We start from the raw sequence: 26,536 nt of genomic DNA on the forward strand, positions 1-26,536 counted from the left end.
TCCTGATTATTTCCAGTGGTATCCAAGGAGTTGAGAGCTTTCTAAATTTTTGACTTTTACTTTTAAAAATTATCATTTTGAATGCATGAGATTAATAAATTGAATATGTTTGAGTTGGTTACATTCATTATTCTTTTTGGTGCTGAGATTGTCACATTTTTGGCCAGTGTGAGCCCTCAGCTTCAGTGATAGTCTGGTCTTTTTTTCCCCTTCTACCCTGTTGTTAGTAGTTCATATTCCTTTTGCCAGCTCATCTTCCCCTCCTCTTTGACAGAGATTTGCACGTGCTGTTATTCTTTGCTGCTGCCCCTGGCCTGGCTGACTACTTCTTTTAGACCTTAGCTGAAGAATAGCCTTCTCTTGACCCTTCTGCCCCAGTCTTGATTAGCTCCCTCATTTAGGACTCTCAGAGCCTCTACTTCTTTGAAGCACTTATCACAACTGTGAATATTTGTTTGATATGCTCAGCTTGTTTAAAGAACCAGTCTTGTTTACCACCATATCCTTAGTTTTTGCCTCTCTGTCTGACACTTAGGAAATATTCAATAAATATTTGTTGAATGAATACATGGTGCAACAATGAATGAAAGTATGTATTAACATATATGTATGATATATAAAAGCAGGAGAGACTGTATTGTCAGGAAATCTAAGGGAGAATAGTTTTCAAGGAGGATATGTATTCCATGAAAGTTGGAAGATTTTCAATAGCATGAGGCTCTGCCCTGAAAAGATAGAATGGTGTGAGAAGTCTAGTATGGTAAGGCTTTGAAATAATCTATTAGATTTTGTTATTTGTGTTTTTCAAATGCCTACTTGAGTAGACTAGCGTGGTTGGAATTCAATGTGAAGTGTAAATTAGTAAAGATGACAGTTTGCTAATCTTACTTAAAAAACTGAAGATGATAAAGCATGGGAATTTTTTGTTGGAGGCTACAAAGTGAGCTTATAGTAAATCAATATTCAAGTCTTCTGGCTTCTAGCCCACTTCTTTACCATTTTCATAAATGCCCATTTGGGAATTAATAACACTCATGTGGAGGGTAACAGCAGCCTCTCTTTAGCCCTGTAGAAGCCCCATTAGCCTTGTGGTACTTACAGTCTTTAGAGCTAAAAGAAAACTTAAATGTCATCCAATATAGTGGTCCTAAAACTTGGGCCATTTTGGTATTCATGATTTTTCTTTTCTCTAATACTATTTGTATTATTGTTAAATAATTTTCTTTAAATCAATTTACTTTTAAACATTAAATATGTTTATTTTGAAAGAAAAGTTAATACTACTGCTATAAATGGAAAACCTGTATCACTTGCTATAAAGGCACAATATTTGAACTTAAGTCCACAGAAAACATAATAGTGTTAATTCTAGCTTGATACCTTTGCTTAAGCTCTTGAGTCTTAGATTTGTTCTCCCTTTTGTTAAAAAGTGAGATAAGCAGATGACATGAGATGACAATTATATATATATATAATTAATTAAAAGAGAAGTTTTTGTTATATGATTTGCTGCATTTAGTGATTCAACTATTGCTTAACATCTATAGTTTCATGTACTAAAGTTATTTACTTATCTAGCACTTTGGAAATTTAACAACTCAGCCCTTCTTTAAATTTTAACACGGGATAAGTGACTTGTCCAAAGTTACACAGCCAACTAAAGCTTTAGCTTAGAATTTGTCCATTTGTTGATTTTTTTTCACTATATATTTATTTGCACTAAGAAAAGGTAATTGTTTATTAAGCTGATATTACATAACATTGATATAATATTCTTTTTGCTTATTTTGTGTCCTCCAATTTATATATATTGTATAAATATAAATATAACAATAGTAAATGTCGTTTAAAAAATAATTCTGCAACTTCACAGACTTTAACCTTTTTTTGGTGTGGGTCTAGTATTAATATCATGAATCTAATTTGTGTCTAATGGAACTGGCTGCATTAAGATGATATTAGATATGCCAGTTTGACATTATAAACATTGTCCCAGCATATTAGTTTTCTATTATTGCCGTAGCTAAGTGTCACAAGCTTTGTAACTTAAAACATAAAGTAGTATGTTAAAACATAAAGTAGCTCTGGAGATCAGAAAACCAGAAATAAGTTTCACTGAGCAAAAATCAAGGCACTGAGAAGACTGCATTACTTCTGGAGGCTCTAGGGGAGAATCCATTCCCTTGCCTTGTCCAGCTTCTGGAGTCCACATTTCTTGGCTTATAGGCCCTTTCCCCATCTTCGAAGCTAGCAGCATAGCATCTGCAAATCTCACTTTGACTCTGACTTTCCTCTTCCCTTTTAAGGACGCTTATGTTATGTTGAACTCACTCTGATAATCCAGGATAGTCTCAGCTTAATTAATTGAAACATATCTGCAAAGTCTCTTTCTCTGTGCAAGGTAACATATTTACAGGTTCTGGGGATTAAGATGTGGATCTTTTGGGGCGAGGTGGCGGGGTTTATTCTGTTGACTGTATCTAGGATCTGAATTGATTGATTTAAAAATAAACTAATTCGGGGGTAAATTTTTAGCTTTAGGTGGTCTCTTCAGTCAGCCTACACAAGCTCCTGCCCAGTCCAACCAGCTAATAAATACTGCAAGTGCCCTTTCTGCTCCAACACTACTGGGAGATGAGAGAGATGCTATTTTGGCAAAATGGAATCAACTACAAGCCTTTTGGGGGACAGGAAAAGGATATTTCAACAATAACATTCCACCCGTGGAATTCACACTAGAAAATCCCTTTTGCCGGTTCAAGGTATTGATACTGCTTTTGATCATCACTTGAAGAGTGTATGAGAGAATGTGATATTTGGATTAAAATAATACTAAGGAAACAATTGCTTGGGTTTTTTTTTTAGTATTCATTGAACATGGTACAGTAACACTTTTGTTTTAAAAGTACAGAAATATAAAATTGAGGTAAAATTGAGTAATTTCTTACATATGTGTAATTGAGATGACTAGGATATGACTGAAGAAAAGTGTGACTAGAGAGTCATTTTTAACAGGAAAAAATGTTAAATGTCTCCTTGGCACTTATAAAGGAGAGACCCAAAACTAGTATTTAGCTGGATGCAAAAGCCATTACAACAATATGGTCCATTTTCTTTGTTCTGATTCCATGCCTACCAAACAAATTTTTTGTTTGAATTTAACTTCTTAGACATTCTGCTCATCAGTCAATGAGAGTATTTAGGTCCGCTTGGTGAGGTATTTTTCATAAAAAATTAACATATTCAGTTTATGTGGCAATCTAGAGGAAATTTTAATTTCATTCTCTAGGTTTATGTTGTTTTTGGGTAAGAAAGTTTCTCTTTATAATTATGTGACCTTCTGGCACAGATTGGTGGAAGGAATCCTTACATATTCCCATATTCTTCAAGTTTTGTTGGCCTATGTCAGCCTCTTAAACCTAATCATCGTGTATATAAGCCGGTGTTTGGAATTACAGGGCTGAAAATTAGACCTTTGAACATGGCTAAACAACAAAAAGGGACCAACCTATCTTGTTAGAGAATCTATCTCATCACTTTGCAAAAAGAAAATATGTCTTTTGAGTGTATATAGTTGAAATTTTAATACTAAGAGATATATAGTAGACATAGGTTGAATATAACAATTTAATTTCCTTTTTAATTGCTATATTAATGTACATATGGTAAAATGCATAATGAAGTAATCTAAAGTGAGTTTAGATTCTTTTTTAAAAATTGCATTATAAATGATGACAAAAGAGTTCTGTCTAAAAGAATGATTCTTTAGAAAGATATAGTTTGTCATATTTAATGTTATGTAAACAGCTAACCTGTTCTATATTACATGAAACCATAAAATAACATAGACATTCTTTGTAGCATTTATGTTGACGGTGTTATTATGGTACTTTAAAAGTATTATTTAGTATATCATTTCTTTATATATCTTTAAACTTTGCTTAAGATTCCATGAGTCAGATAGATAGTAAAAAGTAAGTTACATTTTGATCTGTGACTTTGGCAGTCATTTTTAGTTGTTTCCACAGTGTTCAGAACACCCAATAATGGGTTTCAGTTTTTCAGAGGAGAAAGCTATTTAGTTACTCTGTAGGAGAGAAAATTTTGATTTCTCTATGTTATTCTTGGGTAAGAAAGTTTCTCTTTGTAATCTTGTGACCTCCTAGGGCACAGAGTGGCGGAAAGAATCATTACATAGTTCCTTCATTACTAGGCATTAAGCTATTTTTCCCATTTTAGCAGATAGTAAGCTGTTAATATTAAACACTTGATTTGAGATCTGTACATGTTTTTGATATTGTTTTGTCATTCCACAGGCTGTAGGTTATAGTTGCATGCCCAATAATAAAGATGAAGATGGGCTAGTGGTTTTAGTTTTCAACAAAAAAGAAACAGATATTCGAAGCCAGCAGCAGCAATTGGTAGAATCATTGCATAAAGTTTTGGGAGGAAACCAGACCCTTACTGTAAATGTAGAGGGTATTAAAACATTGCCAGATGATCAGTAAGTATACATTAAATGTACTCTATGTTTCTGTGTACTTTGGTTTAAAGAGAGTGATCAACACAACAAAAACAGTTTTTGTTGTTAAAGCACAAATTAAATCTCAAAACAGAATGTTATTTCTCAGCTAGTGATTCTTCAGTATTTATAAAAACATTTATTTAAAAGTCTTTTTCTTAATCTTGGGTTTCTTAATTTATTAGATGCTAATAATTTCTTAGATTTTTCATTTAGAAACATTAATCGTGGCTGTGCAAATCAGGGGCCACAAAGATGTTACTGCAATGTTTTAACTGATTACTGTTCATGTCTATTCATGGATAAATATTATTAACTTCCCTTGTCCTGTGTATAATTGTCATACTTAGTGGCAAGACATTTGCTTTAGAACATTTTGGGTTAGAAGAATTATTAGTGAGATATAGTAACTGAAATCAGATTTTACTTTTTGTTCTATAAACTGCAATGAAGCAACCTGTAAAGTTCAGCAGAATCTCCAAAGTACTTCTTGATTTTGGTGGGGAAAAAAAATTAAAATAGGACTTGCACCTAAGCATACCTTTACAGATAATATCTTATTTGTCTGTCTCATTTCTGAATTCAGCTAGCACCCTTCTAAAATCACATACTGCGTTAATATTTGTGGCTGTGAGTTATATGCTCTGTATTTTATAACTTGGTTATATTTCCCCCAGGACAGAAGTTGTCATTTATGTTGTTGAGCGTTCTCCAAATGGTACTTCAAGAAGAGTTCCAGCTACAACACTATATGCCCATTTTGAACAAACCAATATTAAGACACAATTGCAGCAACTTGGTGTAACCCTTTCTATGACTAGGACAGAGCTTTCTCCTGCACAGATCAAACAGCTTTTGCAGAATCCTCCTGCTGGTATGTCTCCAGAGTCATGGAGTTGAGGAAATGAAAAGTTTGGAAATACATGCCTCCTCTATTTTGGGAGTTGTTGCTTGGTTATTAATGAAACCAGTGCCAGTCTATCACATTTGCTTATTTGGAACACAGGTGTGAATGTTCTTATTGTACTTCTTCATTTATTTAATTTTTTGTATTGTATAGCTAATTATGTTTGTTAGAAATTTTGTTGGGCAATGATGAACTAAAGAAAAATAGCTCATAATCCATCTACCCAAAGATAATTCAGTCTTAATATTTTATTTTTGTCTAGCTTATCTCTTATTTTAACTGAGTAGTCAAGTAAAACCTGAATGTGTTCTCACTGTAAAGGATTCCAGATGGCATGTCTCAGTACTGAGTGACAGATCTTTACCTCTCTTCCACAGAAGTAACTGCTACTAATAATTTATTGAACTTTATCAATCCTTTATCTGTGAGTTTAATGTAAGCATTTCTGTCTATATTTATATATAAAGTCCTTGAAAAAGGAATTCTGAACTACACATTTACTACAGCCTGCCTTTTGGCTTATAGTATTCTTTAATGCCTTCCATGTCAGTACATAAAGACAAATCTTTTTAAAAAACTGCGTGGGATACCGTGGATATACCTTACTGTATTTAACCTCTAGGCTATTTCTACCTTTGCACTATTATAAACTATGTAACAGTTAATCTCCTTGTATACTTGTCTTAAAACGCACAGGAATGTATTTTTTTTTTTAGAATAGATCCCCAGTAGTGAAATTTTCAAGTCAGGATTATGTCTACAGTCAGCCCTCTGTATCCGGGGGCTCCACATCTGCAGGTTCCACATCTGCACCTTCAACTAACCACAGGTCCAAAACAGGAATAAATTTTAGGAAGTTCCAAAAACCAAAACCTGAATTGCTGCACCTTGGCAGCTATTTTCATAGCATTTCATTGTATTAGGTATTATAAGTAACCCACAAGTGGTCTAAAGTGTATGGTAGGATCGGTGTAGGTTATATGCAAATATTATTAATACTATGCCCTTTCTTACAAGGGCCTTGAGCATCCCCAGGGAGCGGGGTGGGTCCTGAACCCCACCCTCTGCAGACACGAGATGTCGGCAGTACTTTACTATTGTTGTTAGGTACTGCCAAATTGCCCTCCAGAGCAAGTTCAGCCCTTTACATTCATAATAGGAATGTGTTACTTTTTCTCACATTTTTTATTTTTCTAATGTTTTCTCATTCTGCTCTATTTTTGCCAATAATGGAGATAATCAGTCTTTTTAATTTTTCCACTCTGTTGGCAAAAAGTTAATACTTAATTTCATTTGCATTTCCCTATTACTAAAGTTGACCAGCTTTTTGTATATTAGCCACATTTATAATATTTGTGAATTACCTATTCATGTTCTTTGCCCATTTTCTATTAAATTTTTTGTCTTTGTGACTTAGAGGAGCTCTTCCTATATTCTGGAGATTAATCTATTATCCTATTATAGATACTTGCTTTTGAGGTACTTTTTTTTTTTAAGCTTTATCCTACAAAACAATTTTTTGTTCTTGTTACGGTCATATTTGACAATCATTTTTCATTATAGATTTTAGGTTTTGTGTCTCACTTTAGGAGGGCCTTTCACATAAATTTTATAAAAATGGGAAATAGTTCCTTTTAGAAAAAACATTTCTTTTTTATGGTAGGTGTTGATCCTATTATCTGGGAACAAGCCAAGGTGGATAACCCTGATTCTGAAAAGTAAGTGTATCTTCATCTTGTTTATATATACAAACTAATATTTACTACCAGGGAAGCAGATACAAGCTGTTAACTATAATTCTTACACTTAAAGTGAGTTTATCTTCATTTTCATTCCTTTTTAAAGAATGTTGATTATAATCAGGCCACATCATGTGGTAAAAAGATTAAAATCTGAGTCACAGTGCCCTACTTATATATTTGCATTTAATACTGCAGTTTTTGACCACACTGTATTTCCTCACTCATAGCATTAGGTTGGATGAAATCTCTGTGGTGTAACACTTGATTTCATAGTCATAGATCTGCCTTTTAACCCTAGAAATGTGAATTACAGGAATGTTATTATGAAAACCGTACCTTGTATTTTGTAATAATATAGGCTTTGATCTGAAAATTGACCATTTGTGTTTCTTCAGGTTAATTCCTGTACCAATGGTGGGTTTCAAAGAACTTCTTCGAAGACTGAAGGTTCAAGATCAGATGACTAAGCAGCATCAGACCAGATTAGATGTAAGAATCTAGCTTCGTTCTCTGGCCCTAGGAGTAGTAGAGGGGTTACAGACCTTTGTTCTTCCCATGTTTTAGTTACTGTTTTGTCTTACGAGAAACAATGTAGTGTATGCTACAAATTAACAATTATACTTTTATATAACTTATTTATTTATAGAGCCTCCAAAAATCATGTAAATCTGTTTTAACAATGAGTTTAGAATTGTTGACTTTAGCAAATAAATTAGACTTGTGGATTCTCTGGCTGAAATTGAAAAGATTATTTTATTAAACACTTATTTATGGGGCCTTATGAAAATGAGGACTACAATTATGATTGTGTTGTCATAGTGCATTATAATGGTAGGTTAATGAAGCAAATATTAAGTTACTAAACGCTTAAATCTTAACATTTTATAAAGTAGACTTTTATATCAAATGCCTAAAGGTTCTAGAGGTCACCTCCAAGTCCTCTTATGTGGAACTCCTAATTAGATATTCATTCAGACTCTATTTGAGTAATGAAACAGTTCTGTTTTATGAAGCAACCCATTTTTTTGTCAACTCATTCTGATTGATGCTGGTCTCTTTCTTACATTGACTCAAAATCTGTCTTATTATAATTTATATCCATTTTCTCAGGCATGCTTTGTAGGTAACCACTATGTTCTTATGACATCCCTATAGATATTTGAAAATCATGATCATTTTTTCTTCTTAGTATTTTCTCTGGCTAAAAATTCCAACATGGTTTTTGAATGTTACATGATACCCAGGCCTTATCTTAGACTAGGTACACTGAATTTATTGGCATCACTTTTAAAATGAGTTGTGCATAGTACTATAAATGGGGTGTGACCAAAGTTCTTGAAAGTAAGGACAAAGACGCTATTATTTGTGCATATTTTTGTCCGTTTTGCTAGAAGTTTGTCAATTTTATTGATCTTTTCAAAGAACAAGTTCTTGGTTTTATTGATTTTTTTTTTTCTAGTTTTGTTTACAGTTTCATAAATTTTGGCTCTTAACCATTTCCTTTATTCTACTGCTTTGGGTTTATTTTTCTATCTTTCTAGTTTCTTAAGATAGCAGCTTAGGGTATTGAGACTTCTAATAAAGACATTTGATGCTATTAATTTTCTTCTAAGTACTGCTTTACCTGAATCCCCCAAATTTTGATAATGTTGTATTTGTCATCTTTGATTAATAAAAAATTTTTTTTTAATTTGTCTGTGTCGGGCCCCAGTTGCGCACACGGGATCTTCCATCTTCCTTGAGGCATGCGTGATCTTTAGTTGTGGCATGTGAACTTAGTTGCATCATGTGGGACCTAGTTCCCTGACCAGGGATCGAACCCAGGTCTCCTGCATGGGGAGCTCAGAGTCTTAACCGTTGGACCGCCAGGGAGGTGCCATTAAAAATATGTTTTATTTCCCTTGATGGTTCTATTTGACTATTGCAGTTTTTGACTAATAGATTATTTAGAAGTATGTTTCGTTTTCAAATGTTTGGAGATTTTCCTTTTATTCTGTTGTTATCTAGTCTAACTCTGTTATGGTCAGAGAACTTTGTATGATTTCAGTTAAGTTTGTAAAGGGTTTAACCCATAGGCCTATGACAAGAATGTGTATTCTGCCATTCTAGGGGTCTTCTGTTGGTGTCAGTGAGATCCAGTTGATAGATTGCTCAGTTCTTCTAAGTTCTTGTTGATTTTTTTACTCATTCTTTGGTTTTTTAAATTAATTTACTCTTGGTTGTGCTAAGTCTTCACTGCTGCGTGGGCTGCTCCAGCTGCAGAGAGCGAGGGCGGCCCTCTAGTTTGCGGTGTGTGGCCCTCTCGTGGCGGGGACCTCCCTTGTGGTGCCAGGCTCCCGTAGCTGCAGCACAGGGCTCAGTAGCTGCGGCCCTGGGCTCGCAGGCACCGGCTCAGCCACTGCGGGGCACACGCTCGGTCGCTCCGGGGAGCGTGGGGTCCTTCCAGATCAGGGATTACACCCGCATCTCCTGCACTGGCAAGTGGATTCTCAACCACTGAACCCCCAGGGAAGCCCTACAAGTTCTGTTTCAGGAGGAGAGCTGAAGTCTCCAGCTGTAGTATAGATTTGTCTTCTTTCCTTTCACATGTTTTAGAAGGTTTGCTGTTAGGTGCATATGTATCTAGGATTGTTATATTTCCTTGGCATATACCATAATGCTTATTCTTCTTTATGCTTAGCAGTTATCTTTGCTTGGAAGTAAGCTTTCTCTGATATCAAATAAAGCCACTCTAGCTTTCTTTTGATTAGTGATTTTGTATCTTTTCCATCCTTTTACTTTTAACTTACCTTTATCACGTTTGAAGTAAGTTTTTGTAGATAGCATAAAATTTAGATATAGGCCTACAGTCTTACTGTTAACTGTTCGCTCTGTTTTTCTTTCCTCTTTTTTGTTTTCTCTGGATTATTTGGCCATTTTTTAATATTCTGTTTTCAATTTACTGTCATTTCACCTATCATTTGTTTTAGTGATTGATTGAGTGTAGATCTCACTGGGGGGTGTGGTGATGATTTTGTCCCCCAGGACACATTGGCAGTATCTGGAGACTTGTTTGGTTGTTACAGCTGCCCTAGGGTGGTGGTGGTGGTGGGTGCCACAGTTACCTAGCAGGTAGAAGCCAGGATTCTGATCAACATCCTGCAGTGTACAGAACAGTACCACTGCAGTGAAGAATTATCTGGCCCAAATTAATAGTGTTAAAAGTGAGAAACTCTTCTCTAGATACCGTAATGTATCTCCTTGCACCAGAGGTAATAGGTTTTTCTTGGAGTTATCAGTATGATGCCCACTTCTAGGTTTGGGGCTGTGTTGAAACCAAACTGAGGGCAAAATAATGGTAAACTCACCGCTAGTTCAGTGGTACTTCACATTCAGAGTCCTCAGATGGTTGCCCAGGCAGTTCATCTTACATCTGTCTTCAACAGGAAAGAGAGAGCGGCACGTATCTAGTCATTTGGTCTAGAATCAAGATTGTTCATATCGTTTGCCAGTTTTTCTGATGGATTGTGTATCTTTTCTTTTTGAATTTCAGGCGTTCCATCTTTTATTCTAGATTTTAATCCGTCATCTAACATTTTAAAAATCTCCTACTTTTCTCATTTCTCTGCTGATTCTGCCTGTAGTGTCCATAGTTGAAGACTTTTATTTTGTTGTTCTTTACAGTGCTGTGTTAATTTCCCCTGTACAGCAAAGTGATTGTTTTTTAGATATATATTTATATATATATTCTTTTTCATATTCTTTTTCATTTTGGTGTAAAACAGGATATAGTTCCCTGTGCCATAAGTAGGGTCATGTTGTTTAAGAAAATCTTAATGATAGCCATTGTTTTTTTGGCCTTGTGTCTTCTTTTTGGGGAATTATCATAAGAAATCATTCCTCATCCAAGGTCTTTAGAGTCTACAGGTTTTTTTCTATTATTGTAGAATTTAACCTTTCATAGTTGAGTCTTCTGTCCTCATGGAATTCACTTTATATATACTATATGATATGAACTTTCTCTAGATAATAGCTTTTTTCCAGTGTTATCCACAAAAAAGATACTTTCCTCAATGATTTATCATTTACCAAACCAAGTTCCCATATATTTGTGATATAGTCTGTTCTTAAATCAGTTTCACATTTTTTTACTCTTACAGCTTTGCAATATATTTTAAAGATATGTGGTGGAGTGAATCTCGAGCCTTTGTTCTTTTCACACTTTTAAAGCTCTTTATGGATCTTCATTCTTCGTGATAGTTTTAGAATTGAGTTTGTCAAAATGCTAGAATTTTAGTTGGAATTGCATTAAATATATAATTGAGTCTTAATAATAATAAATTATTCCATCATGAACATGTTCCTTTTCTCATTGAAGTCTCTTGTGTCTTTTGTAATAGTTTTAAAATAAATTTTAAAAATTGTAGGCATTTTTTCTTGGTTAATTTCTAGATTGTTTTAGTGTTTGTCAATAAATACTGTGAGTGGTAACATTTCTATTTTTTCTTACTATTGCTGCTATAGAATAATAATTACTCTTGTTGTCTAGAAGCCCTGCAAACTTTTCAAAATTGGGAGAGAGAGGGTTGCATACCCTGCCTGGGTTACATAATAGAAAATTTGGTCACCTGATTGTGTCCCTTCAACATGGCCTGGCATTGAAGTTTCCTTAAAAGGTGACATGTGTAGGTAAACATGCTAAAATATGCCTTGTACAATCTTCTTACCCTCTTAATTAGAACATCTCAATATAAGCCAGTGTCACAGAATGATTAATTATGATAGGAACAATCATAACGGGGTTAATTTTGATTGGGAAGCTTTAATGAACTAGGATTTTAACTCATTCTGTAAGGTTAATAAGACTTTCATAAGGTAGAACAGTAGGATTTTAGGCCAAGCAAAGAACAAATTAAATATCTGCAGAGACATAAAAATGTCTCATTTGTATAAATAATATTCTTCCTTTCTCCCGCCACTCTGAGCATATCTCTCCATAGCATTCTGTTAAACTTACTATTGGACCGTATACTGTAGGGCTTCCCTGGTGGCTCAGACGGTAAAGAACCCACCTGCAATGCATGAGACTTGGGTTCACTCCCTGGGTTGGGAAGATGCCCTGGCGGAGGGCATGGCAACCCACTCCAGTATTCTTGCCTGGAGAATCCCCATGGACAGAGGTGCCTGGCGGGCTACAGGCCATAGTGTTGCAAACAGCTGGACACGACTGAGCGACTAAGCACAGTGTATTCTATACTTTCTTCAAGTAGTTAGATTTAATTGTCTCTTCAGGCTCCTGCATGTCACTTTATAGGTCTTAGCTTTTATACTTTCATGGCCTGGTTATTGACTGTGTTCCATAATATTCAAATTCCTTAATTACTTCTAAAGAATATGTTTTATTATTCTATACATTTTGCCTCATCACTAAAGTTCCTGGAGCTCTGAAGAAATTTTTGAATGGTACATTTTAACTCTTAGATGTACGAAAGTGGAAGAAATACAAAAGTAGATTTAAAGGAGTTTATATTTTGAGAGATGAATCTCAGGCTCATCTTTTGCATGTAATGAACTTGATAAATAGTTGTGATACTTTACCTTAAAAAATTGTTTTAAACAGATAATATCTGAAGATATTGGTGAATTACAGAAGAATCAAACTACAACCATGGCCAAAATTGCACAATACAAGAGGAAACTTATGGACCTTTCCCACAGAACTTTACAGGTAGTGATTTCAACGTTTATAAGACCATCTACATGATGGAAGTACTAAATATGGATTTTTGCAATGGGGGAAAAAAAAGACTAAAAGGAAATAGTAATAGTCTTGAAAGTACCAAACTTTGTCATTAAAACTTAGAACTCTTGAGGTGAGATCTCTGAAGAGGATTGGGTGAAGAAAGTGAAAATATTCTAAAACTTGCATTTTATTGAGAGGGTAGGAGGAAAGCAGTGAGAAAATGAATCATTATGATGTAGCAGAAGTATGCATCAGATCATTAATATCTAGTTTTCATAAAAATAGAAAAATACAGATTTTGAGTGCTAGAAAAGGGAGTATAACCATTAATGAATGAAAAGCAACAAAAGAACTTGCAAATTAACAAGGAAATAAAAGAATGAATACCAACTTGAAATTATCATGAAATTGAAATTAAATGAAAAAACTTCATTTTTTAAAGATACAAGATGCAAAAAATAGAGAACTTAGTACTCAAGTTAGAAAAATATTATCAAGATAAGCCAAAAGGAACCAATAAGAGGGAAATAAAGATGATGTGGAATGAGTGAACCAGAAAAAAATTAATCATAGTAGAAAGAATAAATTGAAGAGCTGTTTCTTTAAAAAGACCATTAAAATGGCTAAATATGAATCTGAAGAAGGAAAAAAAGACTCATCTCATGAGCCTAAAGACAGAAAAGAAAAATTAGAAGAAAGGAGATAATACCACATACATACACAAGAGAATAAGAAAATACTACAGTGGAATTCAGGGCAATAAATTTAGACGTTAGATGATTTTCTAGCAAAATGGAAATTATTAAAATTGACCTACAGAAAAAAAATCTTAAATAGAAAAACACCATAGAAGCAATTAGGAAAGTTATTAAAGATCCAATAGCTGAAAAAGCACAAAGGTCAAATAGATTCATTTGTCTACCCATTAATGAGCTAATTCTAAAGTTACTTTATTTCAGACAAAAAGAAAAATATAGTTGGTGTTTTTTTTAACAGTTTGAGATATAATTCATATACCATAAAATTCACCTATTTAATTGATTTTTATTATATTCACAACTTTGTACAACCATCACCACAGTTTTAGAAGATTTGCATCACTCTAAATTAAAAAAAACGCCATACCCATAAGCAGCAACTCCCCATTTCCTCCTAAATCCCCTAACCATAGGCAACAACTTTGCATTTCTGTGGATTTGCCTATTTTTGAACACTTCTTGAAAATGAAATCATAAAATATGTGGTATTTTTTGACTGGCTGTCTCAGCATATTTTCAGCGTTCATTCATGTTGTAGCATGTAACAGCACTTCCTTTTTTATTGCTGAATAATATTTCATTGTATAATTAACAGATTTTATGTCTTCATCAATCAATGAACATTTTGGTTGTTTCCACTTTTTGGCTATTCTGAATAATGTTACTATTAACCCTTGTGTACAAGTGTTTGTGTGGATATATGCTTTTGTTTCTCTTGGGATACATAAACCTAGGATGGCAATTGCTTGGTAATGTGTACCTGTGTTCCACCTTTTGAATAACCAAATTCTTTTTCCAGAGCAGCTGCAGCATTTTACATCAATTTTTAGTACCCCAAAATAAAAATTTATAAACAGATAATTCTAATAGAGGTGCAGATTTTGCTAAGTAAAACAAACCAGACTGAAAGGCTATGTATGATATAATTCCATTTATATGATATCATGCAAAAGGCACAGCAAGAGGTATGTAATAGATCAATAGTTGCTAGGAGCAGGAGGTAAGGGAGAGGAGATTATAAGGAGCAGGAGGGAACTTTATGGGCGATAGAAATGTTCTTTTATCTTGATTGTGGTGATGGTAACCTGTGTTCATCCAAATACATAGAACTGTACTCATAAAAAGGGTGAATTTTGTTTTATGTGGATTATACCTCAGTAAATCTGACTATAGAAAACAAGTGCAGAAAATCTAAGTGAAATATAAGAGAATCCAGCTATTATCAAATTCTAAAGGAATATAATTTTTTTCTTAAAGGAATATACTTTGACTAAGGTTAATTTCAGGAATGGAAAGTTGGTTCTTTAACAGGATCTATGAACATAATTTATCCTAGCAACACATGGAAGGAAAATATGTAAGTTTTTGTAACTAAGCAGGGTAATTAAACTAGCATAAAACAATAAAAAGATTATCTTTTTGCTGATATGCCTGTGTATCTAGAAAACCCAAGGAAATAAACAATAGAATTAATGTGGTAAGATGGCTAAATACAAGGGTTTTAGTGTTTATACTAAATCAGTGTTAGTGTTTCTTTATACTATTAATGGAAATAAGAGTATTCCATTCATTATCATGAAAAAACTATAAAATACTTACAAATAAATTTGTGAGTAAAGTATACAATCTGAATTAAAGTTTTCACAGATAAACCATATTCTTAGATGAGAAAATTATCTACTTTATAAATTTTAAGAGTGAATTACAGCTTTAAAAAATTGATTGAAATCTTTCAGTACATAAGTAAGGATAACTTTTGAGAACAGATTCAGGAAAACAGAAATAGTGTAGGGGACTTGCTTTATCAAATTTTAGAAAAAAACTATATCAAATTTTAGAAACTATTTTAAAGTTCTTATAATCAAATAGGCACAGGCTTGGTGTAAGATTGGACATGAAGATCCACAGAACAAGATAATGAATCCAGAAATAGATGTACATTGTATCTTAATATGAAAAAGGTGATATTTCAATTCAGTGGGTTTAGTTAGTAAATAATGCTAAGAATAACTGTCTATCCATCTGGAAAATTCGACCACTGTATCACACCATGTACCAATTAGCTCCAGGTTCTTCTGTCCACGGGGATTCTCCAGGCAAGAATACTGGAGTGGATTGCCACGCCATCCTCTAGGGGATCCTCCCAGCCCAGGGATCAAACCCAGGTCTCCCGCATTGCAGGCAGATTCTTTACCATCTGAGCCACCGGGGAAGCCCATGTACAAAAACAAGGGTATTAAAGACTTAACTCTTAAGAAATTTATGAAGCTACATGAACCACCTAGGGATTGAAGAGATGTGTAGCGAGAAAACCAGAAACTGTAAAACAAAACTAACAAAAATTTTGCATAGCAAAAGAAAACAGAAGCCATTTGTCAGTAGTCGTGATTTTAGAAAAAGAAAACTGAATTTGCAAACAGCACTGATTTTAGTTGTAGTGTTAATATTTGTATCTTACAAAGAGGTGCTACATTTTGACCCCTAAGACCCCAATTAAATACAGGCAAAGAATGTGTAAAGGCAATTCACAGAAGGGCAGCTGCAGAGTAGTTCTTAACTGGTGGGAGATGGTCCTTCAGCATTCAAGGTGGGGGTGTAAATCCCCCGCTGGTCCAGTGGTTAAAGCTCCCCACTTCCACTGCAGGGAGCCTGGGTTCAATCCCTGGTCGAGGAACTAAGATCCTAACTGATCCCAGAAGCCAAGTGGCCAAGAAAGAAAAAACAATCAAGGGGATGCAGCTTTAGTACTCATCAGATTGGAAAAAATTTAAACGTCATTACCTATTGCTGACACAAATGTGTGGAAAAGGGTAGTCTTATGTATGTTTTATGAATGTATAAGTTGCTAGGATATTTGGGAAAGCAGTTTAGCAGCTTCTGAAGACTGAACACACCTACCTTTAAAACCAGCAATCTTGAATTCATGGCAGTCTATACCAGTAAAGATGTAAAATATATATATGTGTGTGTGTGTGTGTGTATATACACACAAAACTGTTTTATTATAGCATTGTTCAGAGTGTCCAAACTAGAAACAATATATCCCCCTCAATATAAGAATACTTAAGTAAATTATTGGCTAATCATGAAAATTAGTCATTAAAAGTAAATTCATGTTATTTCCCAATAAGAGTGGGCTACATTATTCAAATCTTGAACTGTTATGATTCTAACTATTGTTAGTGTATTTAGCTAATTTCTTTCAACCGTTGATGTGTAATAAAATTACCTGCATAACTAAAGAGTGGTAATTCTATTGTTCTTGTTGGGCTTTTCTTTGTGTAGGTCCTAATCAAACAGGAAATTCAGAGGAAGAGTGGGTATGCCATCCAAGCTGATGAAGAGCAGTTGCGAGTTCAGCTAGATACAATTCAGGGTGAACTAAATGCCCCTACTCAGTTTAAGGTAAGACCATAAAGCTAGAATTTGTTTCAGGTGCCTCAGCAGAGAAATGTTACTTGGTGTTCTTTATTAAGTACGTGTCTTTTTTTTTTTAATTAAAACTTCCTTTCTAAAGTAGACTCTTAAATCATGATATTCTAGGCTTGTATTAATTGTATGATTGTATTAATGTTTCAAATAAGGTACAAAAGGAGAATTAAAACACCTTTAATTAGAGTACTATCCATCCTTTTAAAACAATCTCTTAGAAACGGTTGCTGTTGTGAGCAGTTATAATTCAACTCAGTATTATTTTTAAGGGCCGACTAAATGAACTGATGTCCCAAATCAGGATGCAGAATCACTTTGGAGCAGTCAAATCTGAAGAAAGATATTACATAGATGCAGATCTGTTACGAGAAATCAAGCAGGTAAGTTTTCCACTAGAGTGCACTCTTTAAGTGAATTCATATCCGTAAGGATGGCTATTATCCAAAACAAAACACCCTCCAGAAAATCACACATTTAGAGGATGTGAAGAAAATGGCACTGTCGTGCATGCTAGTGGCAATGTACAGTGATACACACCGTCGCTGTGAAAAGTGCCTCCTTAAAATATAAACACAGAATTACAATACAGCCCCGCAGTTCTCCTGGGTATGCACCTGGAAGAATTGAATGCACTCACTCAGATATTTGCATGCCCATGTTCATAGAAGCATTATTCACAGTAGCCAAAGTGGAAGCAATCCAGGTGTCCACAGATGGGTAAGTAGACCAAATATGGTTATATGTACACAATGAAATATAAACATTAAAAAGGCAGGCAGTGTATACACACACACATACACATCATGGATGAACTTTGAAGACATTATGTGAAGTAAGCCAGTTATTTGAAAGGACAGAAGTTGTATGATTCCATTTATATGGTGTACCCCAGAGTAGAATGGTAGTTGCTGAGGGGAGGGTTACCGATCCCATCAGCCTTCAGGGGACCTGGGTGGAGGCTGCAGGGGCCAAGGCCTCAGAGCACTTGTCTAAGGCTCACTTCTATGAAGACGTTAGGAAGTACTACTCTAGCTTACTTTCACTAGTATAAATACAGATTGGTTTAATGAAAACTGTCCATCCATCCAGCAACCATCTAAAAAAATATATTAAGATGGCAAACTTTGTGGAACATATTAGATAGGACTAATTGGCATGGCCTGAGGATTTTAGGTAATTATAAATGTCGTTATTTATCTAATTTTATTATGTGCTTTAGAATGAATATTGCTGTTTTATGCAACTAAAAACTAGTTTGTCTCCTGGGTTCTCAAAAAGTATCAGATCAGTTCAGTTCAGTCACTCCGTTGTGTCTGATTCTTTGTGACCCCATGAACCGCAGCACTCCAGGCCTCCCTGTCCATCACCAACTCCCGGAGTTCACCCAAACTCATGTCTGTTGAGTCAATGATGCCATCCAGCCATCTCATCCTCTGTCGTCCCCTTCTCCTCCTGCCTTCAATCTTTCCCAATATCAGGGTCTCTTCAAATGTGTTAGCTCTTCGCATGAGGTGGCCAAAGTATTGGAGTTTCAGCTTCAACATCAGTCTTTCCAATGAACACTCAGGACTGATCTCCTTTAGCATGGACTGGTTGGATCTCCTTGCAGTTCAAGGGACTCTTAAGAGTCTTCTCCAACACCCCAGTTCAAAAGCATCAATTCTTCAGCGCTCAGCTTTCTTTATAGTCCAACTCTCACATCCACACATGACCACTGGGAAAACCATAGCCTTGACTAGACGGACCTTTGTTGGCAAAGTAATGTCTTTCCTTTTTAATATGCTGTCTAGGTTGGTCATAACTTTCCTTCCAAGGAGTAAGCGTCTTTTAATTTATACATATACCTGATTATATTCATTTTTATAATTAACTGAGAACAATTCCAACATATCAGAATAACTATATGAGTTTATGTATGCAATAAAATCAGGAATAATATAAACACCTGAAATGTTAGCAATAGTAGTTACCACCATTATCATCAGTTTGTACTTTAAAATATGGAAATCCTCAGTTTTCAGAATGATTATTTTGTTAATCTATATTTGAGTACCTTGAATTGTTTTAATATAACTAGTTTTTTATCAAAGGTTGATAAAAGGAATCTTTAAAATCTGCATCTTTTGTAAAATTTGTTATATTTATTACATATTTGATTTTGCTTTTCACAGTATTTAACTATATTTAAAAATGTTAGCAAAAGATACAGTACAGATTTTTAAAACATGCATATGAGAGCGACTGAGTCCTGTGTTGCTAGTAAAATAATGAAAAATAGCCTTTTTCCTGTAAGTAGCTTGCAGTTTAATAGAGAAATACATTGGTATTTTTTTGATTCCTTCTAGCATTTGAAACAACAACAGGAAGGCCTTAGCCACTTGATTAGCATCATAAAAGATGACTTAGAAGATATCAAGTTGGTAGAACATGGATTGAATGAAACCATCCACATCAGAGGTGGTGTCTTCAGTTGACAGCTCACAAACTTGTGTTAAAGGTTTGTGAAATACATCTTCCTGTTACATCAGGCCTTCTTTAAAAATGAAACTGACCACATGGAGGCATAAAAAAACAATCCTCTCTCCTGACTTGGTTTTTGAGGTTACTGAAAATTATTCATCAAATCTGAAATAACAGTCACTTCACTGCTCTTCAGAGAGAGTCTTTGAAAGATTTATATCTAAAAGCTGTAATTACTTTAAAAGAGAAATACATAATTACCAAAAATATTTACTGTTGTACATTTTTACAACAGCATTGTTCTTAAAAATAATCAGTGTTTAATGATTTTTCTCCATTGAGCCTGTACTCTGCTTTCCATAGCAAGTAAATATGAAATGTCTACTTTGCACATAACAAAATAAACTGTATAATTACTTGGCTGCTGGAGATTTGTACTTCAGAATGTAAATGTCAGTTTTTATATTTGTGAATTCATCTGTGGGAGGAGTAAAGAAAATCCAAGAGTATTTAATGATTAATGTGGTTTTCTTTTCATTCTATAAAGATTTGAAGATATATTTTTATATTATTTTACTTATTTGGAATTTACAGAACACACGTAAGCAATTAGGATATAACAGAAGAATTACATTTTATCATTTTTGCACCTTTTTTGTTTTTTAAACCTCTTTATTTCTAAAAAAGATGAAAACAAATAAATTCTTGATTATAATTACTTTTTATATAATTCTGTCTGGTGCTTTGTTTATTTGGTTCTGGGAAAAAGATGACTGATGTTCATACAAGTATTAAATCATAATCACAACTCAAGTATTTCAATTTTAACCTGGTTTTAAGTCTGACTTCACCCTCAAGGTGAAGGGCTTCCCTTGTGGCTCAGCTGGTAAAGAATCTGCCTACAATGCGGGAGACCTGGGTTTGATTCCTGGATTGAGAAGGTCCCCTGGAAAAGGGAAAGGCTACCCCCTCCAGTATTCTGGCCTGGAGAATTCCAAGGACTACAGTCCATAGGACCGCAAACAGCTGGACATGACTGACAAACTCTCACTTCACCCTCAATACTGATGTATTTTGACCAGGGTACAGCAAATAGAAATTACTTCATTTATCATCTAGGATAAAGAATTCTCTAATACATCGTTAGCATCTGAAAACACTGGAAAATCTGAATTAGACATGGTAATGTGCAATAGTGATTCTTCAAAACCAGAGAATTGAAGCCATTTCTCTGACTACACAGGCACACCTCACTGCATCATGTTAGCCCCTCTTGGAATGCTTTCCCTCTGCATTTCTGCATCATGCTTTGGCTGATGGTGAGAGGTGTCATCAACAGCCTAAGAACCCTGCCCCTGTGTTACTGTGAGGACGGCGAGGAGGGTGGTGTGCTGTGTATCCAGAGGTCCCCTCTGAGACACCACTGGAGGAATCTGTCCAGATGCAGACTAGCTAACAGTTGTGTGGCAGACACAAACAAGGCTCATGGGCTGTTTCTTCTAACACCTCTGTCTTTCTCATCCTGTAGCCAAAGGTGACAGGAGTTTGCCCCTCTGCACGCCCTCTTACTATAGGAAGAATTGATGATTTAACAAATGAGAACTGCTCCTCAGAGCAACATCTCTGTTGGACAGATGGCTAACCATGCTCACCTCTAGCCTGTAATTTTTTTTTTCTTTCTTTCTTTTTATAATTTTTTTTTTTTTAATTTTTCAGTGGGTTTTGTCATACATTGATATGAATCAGCCATAGAGTTACACGTATTCCCCATCCCGAACCCTAGCCTGTAATTTTTCATGCTGTCATATTCTTAATTTCTAATTTCACAATCCCTAAATAGGGCTCAGGGTCTGCTTTTTAAAGACAGGTCCATTTAGCCGCCTAAGTTGCAATTCTGCTGGTGCCTGCATGTGTAAGGCAGGCTACAGGCCTTGTTCATGAAGCTGGTTAGATAGATAAGTGACCCTGGTCTGTACCTGACTTGTGTGCCAAGCAAATGATAACCAAATTCTAGATTTGGATGGAAATCAGACTAACTTTGGCCTCAGGAGTAAGTTGTGCTCTCCAGCACAATTTATAAAAGTTCTGTGAACTGGATAATGGTTCTTGTGGATAGTTCACTCAAAATTCTCAACACGAAGAGAGGTAAATGGTAGAATTAAAGCATGCTGAACCCTTAACACCTAGTTTAGACTTCATGAAGTTTTTCTGGATCTCTGAAAATGGCCTTCAGTTCTTTTTGAAACATTGGCAGTGTAAACAAGTGTCCCTTACCAAAGTCCACGCCAAAACCAGTTCCCATTCAACCACTCTTTTTCTGGGGAAAAGAGCGCCTTACTGTACTTACCTCACTCTCCTTTCTTACTGAGCCCACACATTCATTAGGTACTGTGTGCCTGCCTAGGTTAGTATGAGGTTCAAGTTAGGGACTATGTATGTGAAATACTTAGTCAACTGTTGTGTTTGTAAAAATACAAAGTGTTCATATATAGAAGGAAAAGAGACTGAAAAAATATACTATTTGAAGTCAAAGTTTGATCCTTTAAAGATGAGTAAAACACCTTTAAACTTCTAATTCAGGACTTAAATTCATGTTAATCACTAGCATTATTGATATTTTATTATTTGGCAATTCTACTGAAATTAAAGGTCTTTTATTGAATTTAAAGTATACAGTTTTTTTACAATCATAAAATTAATATAGAAATAAGTGAAAAATGAATTCTATAATATCTGGGTTTACTACCAGATTTGCTAAGTGAATAACAAATTCACGTTTCATCAACTGAATGTCGACCAACAAGTGAAAAATACATCATTCCTTCTGATGATTTCTGTGGGATGCCTGTAGTTGTATTTCAAGTACAATGTAAAGTACAAGTAAAGAATGTATCAGACTACAGAGCGACTGAGATTTATAGCAGAAGCACTGATTAAAATGATGAATGTCCCACAGTGGGGAAGGAGCATTTTGCCAGAAGATGCAGAGGGATGGCTTTTGGGACCTGGAACACGAACTGCTGGGCCTGGAGCTGTTAATGAGAACACACAGTCATTCTGAGTATCACATTTCATCCACTGACACCGTATTTCCTGAATATGTGAACAGACAAGTTAGATTAGAAACATACATCAAGTACTTCTAGCCAGGACAACTTTGAAATAAATACAGTTCATTACAGACCAGGGGCTATATTTTCATATATATCATCAAGGTGTGCTGATATAGGTTTTATCCAGGTTTCCACAGCCTTTTTAGTATTTAAGTAGACAAAAGTAATTTCTCACTGTTCAAGTTCACTAGAATTTCTTGGCAATTGAAAATTTTCATTTTCTGTATATAAAAGATAAAGTTTAATGCTGTGTCTTATCTATTTCAAGTAAAATAGTGTATTTCATATTCTAACAGTATACAATGGAATACAGCTGCATTTTTTTTAAAACACTAAGCCCTGCAAGCAGATTTTTTAAAAAATAAACTTTTCCCTTTATACATAAAACACTACCCTGGAGAAAAACCACTTCCCTTCCACCTGAACTAGCAGACAGAGGTAGAGTCGAGTCCAGCCGTCCAGGATGGCCTGATTCATACTGCCCTTAATGCAGACATCTGACTTCTGACTGTGTTCTGGTTTAGACTGCACCAGGGAAGAGTGAATGGAAATGCCCGGATGGGCTCACCATTCGCATTTCATAAGTGAAACCATGGGAATATTATAAAACCTTCAAATCATAAATGTATTTGCTTGCCATAATCATAAACATGCAGTTATGGGAAAACAGACAGGCGGATGCACTCCTGCATTAGTTTCTTACTAGAGAGCAGTGGTTCTCAACGGACTGCACTGCCTGCTAAGAGGCAGTCTGCAAACTTGTCAGGGTATTTTTTGATTATCACTGCAGTGGGATATAAAAGTAGAAGACTAGTATCCATGCTGTGGACAGTCTTGCACCATGAAAAACTGACCCACTTCCACATAAATTTCAAATGCACTGCTAGACATATATATAAATTAAAAATGTACATCTAGAACCTATTTTACATATAGGCAAAATATATTTGGATAGTTTTAATAAACATTAGTTTCTATATAGTAAGTTTAGATTATTAGTTTAGTATCTAATTAGTTTCTATCTAATAAGCCCACAGTATCTCTTCACTTTCATTTTTCCTGTATAGAATAGCTTCCAGGCTTCTCTTAAATCCAAATTTATTTGTGTAATTAAATACAATCATCTGACAACTTCATTATGTCTTCTAGAATAATCTAGGCATTTATTTCCATACTGAAATGTTTATAATTTTGTTATATCATTAGGACATCATTTGATTTTTTTAAGTGTGCAAGTGGGTCTTCTCTAAGAGTTTTATTTCAGAATACTGTTATAAAATATTTGTTCTAAAAGAATTGGGTTGATAGAGTTGAGAACCATTGCTTGAAAAAGTAGTCTGTATATACAGTTGAAAATCACTGCTTAAGAAACAAAATCAAGTTGCCCCCACCATTCACACATACAAGTATTTGGATGTGACATTATATTCTGTTAGGATGCTTTAAACTCGAGATTGGTGTCTTTTTTTGAAAAACTTTCTCAGTTTTTGTATATTGTAGAAACAGACATTATCAACTAAGGAAAAGAAATATTTCTTACTAGGCTGGTTGATATCTTGGCTTTTGTCTTCTAAAATAGAAACAGATGTTCAGTTAATTGCATTGTACACCAAAGAGAAAAAAAATTTCATTAAATGATTAAGCAAACTTGGTTATCTCTGGGTGTGGGACTGAAGGGCAGGATATTAGACTTACAGGTATTGGGGGGAAGGTCTAAGTTTACTCATTTGCATGCTTTGAAATTTTTTTACAATGTGTGTATTTCCATTTTAAAAAGTTAAAATTTTGTTTGTAGTAAAGTTTTTTTTATATATTAAACTCAGATTCCCACGTGCAACTTTAGCACCTACCATTTACTCAATGCTTACTGTGTCACACATTGACCAAATACTTAATGTACATTAACACTTTTACTTCTTACAGTCCTAGTAGGTAGTAGAGTTATCCGTATTAATACAGATGTTCCCCCAAAGGTGCATAAAATCACAACTTTTATGCTTGGTAATCAGTGGGAGCAATACCTGCGTTCAAAGCCTCCGCTCTTAATTACTATGCTATTCCAACTACAAGTGTATTAAAATTAAAATATTGCAATATTGCCGTATTTTGACGGCTCTGAAGCCAAATGCCAATTCTAGAAGCCCAGATTAGAGGTGTATTTTCTGTAACTACATCCAGCTGGGAGACAAGGGTCATGCAACAGAAAATGAACAAAACTTGAGAAGTTTGGGTCTTGATTGTCTCATTCTAGCCTTTTACAGGTTCCTTAACTTCTCTATATTCCATGTTTTCATCTCTTATTGGATGATATGAAATTTTGTGTACATGTTTTGACATCACCTTTAAAAAAGCTTGCACTAGACACAGTTTTCTAAGAAAGGAAACTCACAATACAAAACAGTCCCAGGAAAACCGAGTGGCTTATTGTTGGAGGACATGGAGAGTGTAGTAAGGAGTGCAGAAAGCATGTCGCACGCTGAGCAGGGCGCACACATCCCTCCTTGACGCTGCCATTCCTGTGACTACAGATGCCCTCAGTGGCCTGCTCACCTGGAGAAACCTGCCCCTTCTGGAACAGACAGGCGCAGCTGGAGGTAAACGGTCCCAGCTCCAGGAAAGCTGCCTTTGTCTCTGCCTGACCCGGGGAGCCCTGAGGGCAGTCTGCCTGCACACTGAGGGGGTCCTCAGCGCCTCCCTGGGGCGTGCAGACTGGATGTCAAGCCGCGCAGCCCGAGCGCCCTCTCTCCAGACCCTTAGATGGAGCTCAGCGACTACAGTGAGAGACTCGGAGCCCCGTGGTGCCTCCACCCCCACACACACAAAAGAATTTTATAAAAAGAACTTACCAGGTTTTTCATCTGGTTGTAACATTTTTATTCCTAAATGAGAAAAAGATTTATTATTCAGATAATAATAAAGGCAACTACCATTTACTATTTTAACCTACCACTTGTTTTGACAGTGCTTTATCTCATTAGGACTTTAATCCTAAATTAGGACTTTAGTCCTGCAAGACAGAAGCTTTCCTCATTTTACAGATGCAGAAGCAGAGGTCCAGAAAAAGTGAAATAACTTACACAAAGTTACCAAGAGGAAAATGGCAGAGGAGAGACTTCATGAAGTGGGATCTGTCTACACAGACCATGTGCATCCCCCATACCTGGCTAAGCAACTGCCTTTCAAAACCCAGCGTGCCTAGTAAGGTGCCAGTGAGAGTGCTATGTAAACTCAGGTCCGGAGCTGAACAAAGACGTAGACAAAGTGTGCAATCAATGTCATTAGAGGCTCACTTCAAAGCTGCCGCCAAGTAAGTTCAATCATTCAAATCTGGGCAAATATAAACGTGTTGCTGGAACCTCTCCCTCTGGGTCAGTCAGTGTTTTAGGTCATGAACTGTGAACGGCTGGTTCCTGCACACAGCATGTAGTACCCAAAGGTAGCAACGTTAAGCTCAGTGCTGTGTGGACAGATGCCATTTAGCAGATGCCAGAAATCTAATTTCCTTAACAGATGATCATTCCATAATAACAAAACCTACTAAAAATTATTATCAAAACACCTTATGAATTCAAAAGAAAGTATTTATAAGCACTGAATAGGGGCTTGCACCTTGATATTTTGTGTTTTTATAGTCCTTACAGGTATCTCCATAAGGCAACGTATGTGTGTTAGCCACATTTGAAAAATGACAATTCTTAGGCATAAAGAAGTTTTATTACAGTCCACAGCTCTCTGGTAAAATACTAGATCATGTCTTTATTTTTTTTTAACCTTCTCCCTGTCTCAGAGATAAAAATTAAGTTTGAGAGTCTTTTAATAATTTTTCCTCCCCTGTTAGCGTAAGTTCTCAGGTCCTTTTGACTTGATAGGAGTCACACTG

At 35.3% G+C, this 26,536-nt stretch overlaps 2 protein-coding genes across 5 annotated transcripts in view; one reads left to right on the forward strand and one right to left on the reverse strand.

Annotated features, from left to right (window-relative positions):
* The window catches only part of NUP54 (nucleoporin 54), a 30,209-nt gene extending 9,936 nt beyond the window's left edge, over window positions 1-20,273 (forward strand). For both annotated transcript variants that reach the window (XM_065913897.1, XM_065913898.1), the window contains exons 4-12: window positions 2,536-2,762; window positions 4,317-4,504; window positions 5,200-5,396; window positions 7,093-7,147; window positions 7,567-7,660; window positions 12,771-12,878; window positions 16,937-17,056; window positions 17,353-17,463; window positions 19,429-20,273. In XM_065913897.1, coding sequence (XP_065769969.1) covers window positions 2,536-2,762; window positions 4,317-4,504; window positions 5,200-5,396; window positions 7,093-7,147; window positions 7,567-7,660; window positions 12,771-12,878; window positions 16,937-17,056; window positions 17,353-17,463; window positions 19,429-19,557 — 1,229 coding nt within the window. In that variant the 3' untranslated portion in view covers window positions 19,558-20,273. The remainder of the gene's footprint in view (window positions 1-2,535; window positions 2,763-4,316; window positions 4,505-5,199; window positions 5,397-7,092; window positions 7,148-7,566; window positions 7,661-12,770; window positions 12,879-16,936; window positions 17,057-17,352; window positions 17,464-19,428) is intronic.
* A 1,908-nt stretch (window positions 20,274-22,181) lies between these two features.
* ART3 (ADP-ribosyltransferase 3 (inactive)) overlaps window positions 22,182-26,536 on the reverse strand; it is a 130,755-nt gene continuing 126,400 nt past the window's right edge. For all 3 annotated transcript variants that reach the window (XM_065913900.1, XM_065913901.1, XM_065913899.1), the window contains 3 exons: window positions 25,503-25,535; window positions 24,197-24,226; window positions 22,182-22,575 (listed from right to left, as the gene is read on the reverse strand). In XM_065913900.1, coding sequence (XP_065769972.1) covers window positions 22,436-22,575; window positions 24,197-24,226; window positions 25,503-25,535 — 203 coding nt within the window. In that variant the 3' untranslated portion in view covers window positions 22,182-22,435. The remainder of the gene's footprint in view (window positions 22,576-24,196; window positions 24,227-25,502; window positions 25,536-26,536) is intronic.

Source organism: Muntiacus reevesi, chromosome 22 (assembly GCF_963930625.1).
Source record: "Muntiacus reevesi chromosome 22, mMunRee1.1, whole genome shotgun sequence".
Lineage (NCBI taxonomy): Eukaryota > Metazoa > Chordata > Mammalia > Artiodactyla > Cervidae > Muntiacus > Muntiacus reevesi.